Source organism: Cricetulus griseus, assembly GCF_003668045.3.
Source record: "Cricetulus griseus strain 17A/GY chromosome 1 unlocalized genomic scaffold, alternate assembly CriGri-PICRH-1.0 chr1_1, whole genome shotgun sequence".
Taxonomy (NCBI): Eukaryota; Metazoa; Chordata; class Mammalia; order Rodentia; family Cricetidae; genus Cricetulus; species Cricetulus griseus.
Genome location: NW_023276807.1, coordinates 189,128,234 through 189,136,995, shown reverse-complemented (window position 1 = coordinate 189,136,995; position 8,762 = coordinate 189,128,234). Strand labels below are relative to the sequence as shown.

The following is an 8,762-nucleotide window of genomic DNA, read 5'->3' as shown; positions in this document are numbered from 1 at the left end:
TACCATGTTTGTCTTTTTGTGATTGGGTTACATCTCTAAATCTTTTAAAAATTATTATTAAAACAGGGTTTCTTATAGCCCAGGCTGGCCTCAAAACCCGCTGTGTGGCTGAGAATAAATCTTGAAGTCCTGATCATCCTGCTTTCACTTTCCAAATGTCAGGTTTATACACTGCTGGGGATAGGACTTCACATGAAGGTTAGGCAAGTACTCCACCAATTGAACTACATACCTCATGCCCATTTTTACATTTACTGTCAGTGTGTGTGTTTGTGTATGCACACGCGCCCATGCTCGTGTCTGTGTGTGTATAGTGACTGAGCGGGAGATGGAACCCACACCACAGTTTTATGCATGCTAAGCAAGCACTCCAGCTCTGAGACACACTCCCAGCTCTAAGCCTCTGCTCCAGCTTTCAGGCCTGGCTTTCAGCTTCTCTGAACTTCTGGACTGACCCTCTCTTCACAGCAACAAGATTGAAGCCAGTCTCACCTTCTACCATAAACCCATAGAGACACCCGAGGTTCCTGCAGTCCCAGGGCCCTGGAGTAAAAGGAAACCCCCAAATACAAACACATTTGCATGAAGACCCAGGGGTCTGTGACTGCCATCATCAGTAGTGAGAGCACCTGCCACCAGCTTCCTGGGACATAAATGTCCCCACAGTCAGGTTGGTACCATTCAGTGTTTATTTAGACATACATAAAAGAACCTTGTGGTTCAGCCAGCCAGCTTGTGCGTTTTTTTCTGTTTTGATCATATATATATATATATATATATATATATATATGCATATACATACATATACATATGTTTTTTTAAAAAAAGGTCAACACATTGCCAGTCTCCTACATGCTTTCTATACTGAGCAATATATACAGCCTATTATATATATGTGCATATATATAATATATATTTCAATAACTACATTCAAGTAATGAAACACAGGATTTACAGTATCCCTCTGAAGGCAAAGGGAAAGCAAATTCACAAACAGTTCACAGAGGAAGGTACTTTGAGCCCAGCCAACAAGAGCTGAACCTTCTGAGGGTAAGGGGGCGGCAGCAGCAATCACCCAGTCATCTGCTGCTGGGCATGGGCATGCGGATGAGAATCAGGGTAGACGGGCCTGTTCTGTTGGCACAGAAAGTAGGTCTGGGATCTCACTTGTCCAGGAGCTGCTCAAATTTGGGATTTACAAAGGAGAAGCCATGGAAGGCTGCCTGGTCCATAGACTCGATGAGGTTCTTGTCACTGTATGAAAGGCGGGGTTTCTCACTCAGGAACTCTTGGTCAAAGTTGCTATAGTCTGCAGAGGATTTCTGTAAGCAGAAGCAGCGGTAGGTGAGTGTGACCACCAGGGTGTCTCCAAGGTCTGCCTTCAAAGGCATGACAGGCACCCAGGCCTCTGGGGCCCTGGTTAGGGGCAAGCCAGGGCAGTCTGCTTAATCGGGAAAGAGGATGTCACTGGTCACCTAAGGGCTGTCCCACCATAGGGGAATGAGGAAGGCAGGTGGGGAGCACTGGGGTTAGTAAAGTCAGGGGACATCCTCCAGAACAGGGCCCAGTGAACTATAGCCTATGGGCCACATGTCTCCTGCTCTATTTTTTTTTTTTTTTTTTTTGGTTTTTCGAGACAGGGTTTCTCTGTGTAGCCTTGGAGCCTATCCTGGCACTATCTCTGGAGACCAGGCTGGCCTCAAACTCACAGAGATCCACCTGCCTCTGCTTCCCAAGTGCTGGGATTAAAGGCATGCACCACCAACCCCCAGCTCCTGCTCTATTTTTAATGGGGCCTATAAACTAAGAATAGCTCTTGCTATTTTTGTTTAGTTGGTTTTGGTTTTGGTGTTTTTGAAACAAAGTCTTATTATGTAGCCCAGGCTCCCAACAAATTCATGATTCTCCTGCCTCAGCCTCCCAAGTGTTGGCATCACTACCAAGTATCACCCCCAGCTCTAGCCTCTGTGATTTTAAATGGCTGGAGGGGGAGAATTAAAAGGATATCCAATGTCATATGGAAATGAAGTCAAATGCAAATTTCTGTGCCCACAAATCAACCTTTATGACGGTTCAACCACACTCATTGTTGACACATGGAGCATGGCTGCATTGAGACGGCTTGGCCTGCAAAGCTCAAACATTTACTCTCTGGCTGTTTATGAGAAAAGTTCCTAATTCACTGCCCCTAAGGACTAGGTAAGACAGGAACAAGTCTTGGGCCAAAGTGAACTAGAAGGCACTGGTTTTGTTTGGTAAATGGCTGGGACTCACATCCAGGGCCTTGCGTGAATGAAGCAAGTGCTTCACAATTGAACTACATGCCTGGCCCTCAGTGCTGCATTTTGATAGAATCTGAAGCAATACTTTTCATATAGAAATTCAGATTTCCAACTGCTTTTGAAAACTGGTGGGTTAGAGGGGTCCTTTCATCTTACCCCATATCACAATCCCAGATAAAGAAAGGGTACCATTCTATTTGCAGTAAAAGGGCTCAGAGACATTAGTCCTTGCTCTGTGGCCTGAGGTTTGATGGTGAAAGATTGGAACTGGGTTTTTATTTTGTTTTTGTTCTTCCAAGACCAAGTCTCATGCATCTGAGGCTGACCTTGAACCCATGATTTTCCTGTTAACACTTCCCAAGGGCTGGGGTTACAGTTATGTGCTACCATGCCTAGCTTTTTTTTTTTTTTAATTTTACTTTTATTTGGGGAGCACTCTGCCACTGAGCCCTTGGGCTCACTTCCTGGCAGGCCCATTCTTGGCGTGAGAGCCCACTGCCCTGCTCACCATGCCTGGCCTGCCCCCAGTGGGATATCACACCTGACTAGTGTGTGCAGAAAAAACTTCTCTCAGTAGCAAGAGCCATGTACTGCTTTTACAGCTGGAAAACTTGTCATCCTGCTCAAGGAGCCTCTGAATATGAGATCCACAAGGGAAAGTGTCCTGCTGACTCAAAGCACAAATGTGGGGCATGCAAAAGAGACTACCCAGTGGGAACTGTATGTGCCAGCAGAGGACAGAAAGGTAGCCGGAGAAAGGCTGCCAGAGAAGAGCTGTGATCACAAAAGGGACACTGTACCCTAAACTTCTCTTTTAAAAGAGGATCATGCTGTGTATCCTGGGCTTGAAGCTGAGAACCTCCTATGTCTACCTGAGTGCTAGGATTACACGTGTACATCATCACACCCAGCAAGTTCCAACTTCCCAGTGATGCAATCCACTTCTTTATTTGTTTTTTGTTTTTGTTTTTCGAGACAGGGTTTCTCTGTGAAGCTTTGGAGCCTATCCTGGCGCTCGCTCTGGAGACCAGGCTGGCCTCACAGAGATCCGCCTGTCTTTGCCTCCTGAGTGCTGGGATTAAAGGCGTGAGCCACCAACGCCCGGCTGCAATCCACTTCTTATCTCAACCAGTTCCAGTGGCCTCTGAGGATCTGGGGCCTTGATGCAACCATCGCCCACTACCAGGAATGCCCTCTAGCTGCCCTCTGTCTGGTCTAACATCCCAAGCCTTACTCACACATAGCAGTTCTTCCAAGCAGCCTTTCAGACCACTCTGCTCCCTGCATCCCAGGCTCCTACTGATATACCCTCCCCAGAGCAACCCAGAGATTTGTGCCCTCTGACATCTCCTATACTGTTGTCTTCTATCACAGATTGTCACCAGTGTACAAATGTCTTGTCTGGGCTCCTCTACCTCTAGGGCTTTTTCTTACTTTACCAAAGGCCAGTACAGTGCTTTGCACCCAACAAGGACCTAGCATGTCCAGTATGAATTGGAAAATGGATGTGACTGATGAGAAGATGGATGGAAGGTGGAGATGAAGCCCTAACTCTGGTGGCCAAAACACAGTTTCCAGAGCACAGAGTATTGAAGAAGTTAGTTACAAGATGGCCTATGTGGTGGTGTGCCCTGTAAGAGGTGCTTAAGTCCAGGAGTTCTGAGTCAGACTGAACAACACAGTGAGGTCATGTCTCTCTTGGACAGTATCTCGCCACGCAGCCCCGGTTTACCTGGACTGACAATGATCTCTTACCTCAGCACCAGGTGCCTCACCACTGGCACCACTACTGCCTCCACTACATCACTTCTTTGTTGTTGCTCTGAAACAGGGTCCCACTACACAGCCCTGGCTAGCTAGGAAGATTAGGCTGGCCTTAAACTTGTGGTCACTCTCCTCTTCTGCCTCCCGAGTACAAGGATTACAGCTAAGCTCGATCAGACCTGCCTGTTTCTGCTTCTGCTTCTTATTTGGTGGTGCCAAGGATCAAGCCTACAGCCTTGTACATACAAGGTTAAGTGCTCCACCACTGAATTATATTCCCCAGCTCAAGACCCTGAGTCCACAGTTCCAAACATCCGTTGAGTGACTGCTGGAGTTGGACTGAGATGGTGAGAATACAAGAGCAGAGGCTGGGGACAGCAAGCCAGGGGAGGACAGGAAGCAAGCTTGCTGGAAAAGGAAGGGGGCGAATATGGGAGTGATGCAGGAAGTGGGCAGGCAAGAGAGGGACCAGGCTTGGAGCAGGGGTCAGGTGACATACCACTTTGGGCTTGAAGGGCGGCTCCACCTTCCGCTTCTCTAGCAGGCACCAGTTGATAGTCTTGAAAAAGGGGTGAATCCTGATGTTTCCTGTCACTCCTAGCCTCTTGCCTGGCTCCCTCTCGAACAGCTGCAATCCACAGGGGCCTTGGTCAGGACTCAGGGCCATGGGAAACTGGAGTTTTTGCACACTGCTAATGGCCCAAGGGCCCCAAGGCTGGACAGGCTCAGCCTAGGAACTGGAGCTGAGGGCAAAGCTCTTATGTTTTACTGACACTCACTGTCTGCCTAGGTGCTGAGTGTTATGAGTTTCTGTGTGCTTCTATCAACTCTGAGGCAGTTTGAAGATAAGGACAGAGAAGCTAAGTGACCCACCCAAGGTCATCAGCTAGTCACAGACACAGCCAGGACTTGGCCTCAGGTCTGTCTGTCTCCTGACCCCTTAGTCACCACACCCTGTTGATTCCAGACAAGGGACTCAGAAAGGAGTGCCTGGGAACAGAGACAGACCAAGACTTGGGATAAGTCAGGCATAGAGCCCCAGAGAGGCACTATTCTAGAGACAGGCTCTCCTGAAACCCCAAAGCCAGGTATCAGCCAGGCCTACCTTTTCCATGATGTCCTTCGACTCCTTGGTGATCCAGCGGGGATAGTGTGGTGTGTCCACCCGGATAGACTCAAAGAGTTCATCCTCATCATCACCATGGAAGGGGGACTGGCCAATAAGCATCTCATAGAGGAGGACCCCAAAGGACCACCAGTCCACAGAGAATGTGTACTTCAGGCCCTGCAGGATCTGGGGGCAACAGTGGTCAGAGTAGGGTACCAGCCTTCTTCAGGAAGAGCCTCCATGGCCCAAAGCACAGCTGAGTGAGAGATAACTACTCACCTCAGGGGCGATGTAATCAGGGGTGCCACAGAAGGTGCAGGCCCGGTTCTCCCCAAATATATTCTCTTTGCACATCCCAAAATCAGCTATCTTGATGTGGCCATCCCGGTCCAGCATCACATTGTCCAGCTTGAGGTCCCTGAAGAAAGGAAAGGACCAGAATATCCCTGGGTGCCAGTTCTGATCCTCCCTGGCCTTGTTGGATTTCCCTCAGAGCACAAGAGAACATAAAAGAGAAAGGGGAGCTCAGTCTGCTAAATACAGGTGCCTTCTGGCAGCCACCCACTGTGCTAAAGGTGGGGCATACAATATCCCACTGCCTGAAGCCCTGAGTGAAGCTCAGAGGTACTGATACCACTTGCCTCTTGTCACCTAACTGGATGGCAGATATACCCCATCCCCCCTTCTACCCAGCTCAGGTTTATCTGACTCAACAAGGGCAGGGACCTTATTAGTCATTGGAATGGGGACAAGTAATAGAATGTATAAACAGTACAAGGTTTATGTCTATTTCAACCACCAGACAGCCTCCCATGATTCTAGGCACGGACAAGCAAATTGGAATATGTATCTCACTCCCACTTTTAATTTATTACTATTTTTTTATTTACACATTATGTATGTATATCTGTGGGTGGGTAAGTGCACGTGAGTGTAGGTGGCCACAGAGGCCAGAAGAGGGCGTCAGATCCCTAGAACTAGAGCTATAAGCAGTTGTGAGCCACTGGATATGGATGCTAAGAACCCAACCTCACCAGAGCAGCAGGTGCTCTAAATGCTGTCTCTCCAGCTCCTCACTCCCACCCCAGAAAGCTGGAATACCAGTATTTGATACACACTGTCACATGACCTGGCTTGGTTGATTTTTCTTTTCTTTTATGAGATAGGGTCTCAATATGCAGCCCAGGCTGCTTTTTAATTCATTTTTGTTTGAGACAAAGTCTCCCAATGTGGCTCTGGATGTCCTATGTAGCCCAGGCTGCCCTCAAACTCACAGAGATCTGCCTGCCTCCACCTCCCAGGTGCTGGGATTACAGAGGTGTAAAATCACAGCTTGGCTCCACAGGTTAGTTCCTGCTTGATAAATAGCTTAGTCCCATTCCACATCAGGATAGAGTGCAGCCTCAACCCTTCTGGTGAGTGTATGGCATTCCACATAGGGTGGAGCATAATGTATTAGATGAAGACTTAAGGAAGCAATTCACATTGATGAAATCTTAAGAATGCTCAGTTGGGGGCTTCAGAGTGAGAATGATGAGCATCAAGTAGGGAGACTGCTGTATTTGCCAGTGCTGCCCTCTTCCAACAGCAGTGAGTATGGGCAGTGAGTTCTCAGCTCCTGGAGCTGCACCAGCTTCAGCTGAAGGAACAGGAAGATTCTTGCACCAAGTTAGGGGTTTAGGCAAATACTCAGCCAAACACTCACTCACTTTAAGTAGTGCCAGAACTGTGATCCAGCCAGGCACCACCATTCCCAGAAGTCCCCAGGGCCCCAGTACCACTAATACCTGTAAATGATGCCTTTGCTGTGTAGAAACTGTAGCCCGCAAATGATCTCAGCTGCATAAAACCTGAGCAAGAGACAATGTTCCAGGATTTTGCCCACCAGTCCCATCACCCCACTTCAGAACAGAAAATGCTGTAAATAACTCTACCAATGCTATGGGCCTAACCAAGCACATTTTTTATCAGGTAAGTGGGGGCGGGAAGCCCAGGCAGCAAATTTGAAGGGAAAGCTAAATAACTGGATGTTCTGTTGTAGGAGGACATTTCTGTTGACACACATGTACAAATACATGCCACTTGTTGAGGGGTATACAAACACTTGAAGGTATCAGTGCTGTAGTCCCGGGGCCACCCACCAGGGTCCATGGAGTACAGAGCACTGTCTATTCTGCTGTTCTGGCTAGGCCCAAAGAGAAGACAGGACCTAGGGTACCTGTGCTGGCCCCATAGCCAGAGCTTGCTTCCCAGTGTCCCAAGTCTCCCCAGTGCCAGCTCTGTCCTGACTCAAGCTTTTCCAGCGGGGGGTGGGGGAAGAAGGATATAGGGCAGACTGGCAGTACACTCAAGCCAAAGTCCCTCTCCTCACACAGGGCCCTCACATACGTAGCCCGGTAGAGTTCGAAGCGGCCTTTGTCCTGAATGTGGTACATCAGGTCACCTCCATTGAGGAACTCCATCACAAAGAACAGGTGGTCCTGGGGGTAGGAGAGAAGGGATAAGCAGAGATAAAAGTGACAAGAAGGAGGTACCCTTGCAAAAGATCACAGAGCCCCAACAGGATGTAGAGAGCATAGAATCTGGGCTGAGGTTGACAGCTTAGGAGGTATGACTGTAACAGACACAGCTCCACTGTGGGGGAATGATGGGGTCGGGGCACAGGCAATGGCAGGGAAAGGCCAAAAACCTTGGTCTGGAAGGTACAGAAGAGGTGGGTGAGAAAGGGATTCTCCCAGGCGAGTGCCAGCACCCGCTTCTCCACCATGGTGCACTCCACATCATCGTCGATCAACACCACGTCCTTCTTCAGGCACTTGACCGCAAAGAACTGGTCTTTGCCCTTTAGCTCCGCAAGCAGTACCTAGCGATGGGCAGGATGCTGAGCAAAGGCCCTGGAGGTTACCAGCACCCAGCTTCTGGTGTGTAACAGGAAACACCTGAACACTGGCCCTCAGGCTGCTCTCACCTTGCCAAAGCTGCCCTTGCCTAGCACTTTGTGGAAGACGAAGCGATCAATGCTGCACCGGGTGCTACCCTCCCAGATCTTGCCATAGGTCCCGTTGTTGTCTGTTAGAGAGATAAAGAGACTAAGGTCTCGGGGCTACATGACTCCCTTCCCAGGGGGCAGGAGTGGGCTAGGCAAGGGTCTCAAGAGTAGAGAGAAGGGGCTCACTTCCCATGGGTAGGACCTCTTCCCAGAACTTACTAGACAGAAAGACTTACTGGAGTCCCAAGGGTGGGCTGGGGAAGGGGTCGGAGAGAAAGGGGCTCAGTACCTCATCCCAGGACTCACGCAGCAAGGAAGACCGGCCCCTTTGTTTGCCCTTTTGGGGAATGGGAGCTTTAAAGGGGATATGTGACCCAGCTTCACCTGGGGCGTCATCCCCAGAAATTGTCATCTTCTTCTCGAATCCCTGGTATATTCCAAAACTCTCTGGCAATCCCGAGTCCAGCTTCCGTGAAGATCTCTAGGGAAAGGGCATAAGAAGGAAGCCAAATGGTAAGACCACTTTCAGAACTCCTAGGCCACAATATCCCCCTCAATTCCACTGGTGTCAGAAGGGTGGAGCCCAGGACTCCCAGGCCATATTCCTCCCTTCTTCTGG

General features: G+C 49.1%; 1 protein-coding gene across 3 annotated transcripts in view; it reads right to left on the bottom strand.

Annotated features, from left to right (window-relative positions):
• Positions 1-675: 675 nt before the first annotated feature.
• Prkcd (protein kinase C delta) overlaps positions 676-8,762 on the bottom strand; it is a 30,547-nt gene continuing 22,460 nt past the window's right edge. The window contains exons 10-18 of one of the 3 annotated variants that reach the window (XM_027389581.2): positions 8,450-8,624; positions 8,123-8,223; positions 7,844-8,017; positions 7,543-7,634; positions 6,942-7,004; positions 5,434-5,572; positions 5,152-5,340; positions 4,546-4,674; positions 676-1,322 (exon numbers count right to left, since the gene is read on the bottom strand). In XM_027389581.2, coding sequence (XP_027245382.1) covers positions 1,164-1,322; positions 4,546-4,674; positions 5,152-5,340; positions 5,434-5,572; positions 6,942-7,004; positions 7,543-7,634; positions 7,844-8,017; positions 8,123-8,223; positions 8,450-8,624 — 1,221 coding nt within the window. In that variant the 3' untranslated portion in view covers positions 676-1,163. The remainder of the gene's footprint in view (positions 1,323-4,545; positions 4,675-5,151; positions 5,341-5,433; positions 5,573-6,941; positions 7,005-7,542; positions 7,635-7,843; positions 8,018-8,122; positions 8,224-8,449; positions 8,625-8,762) is intronic. The other 2 variants (XM_027389580.2, XM_027389582.2) reach the window with 2 other exon arrangements.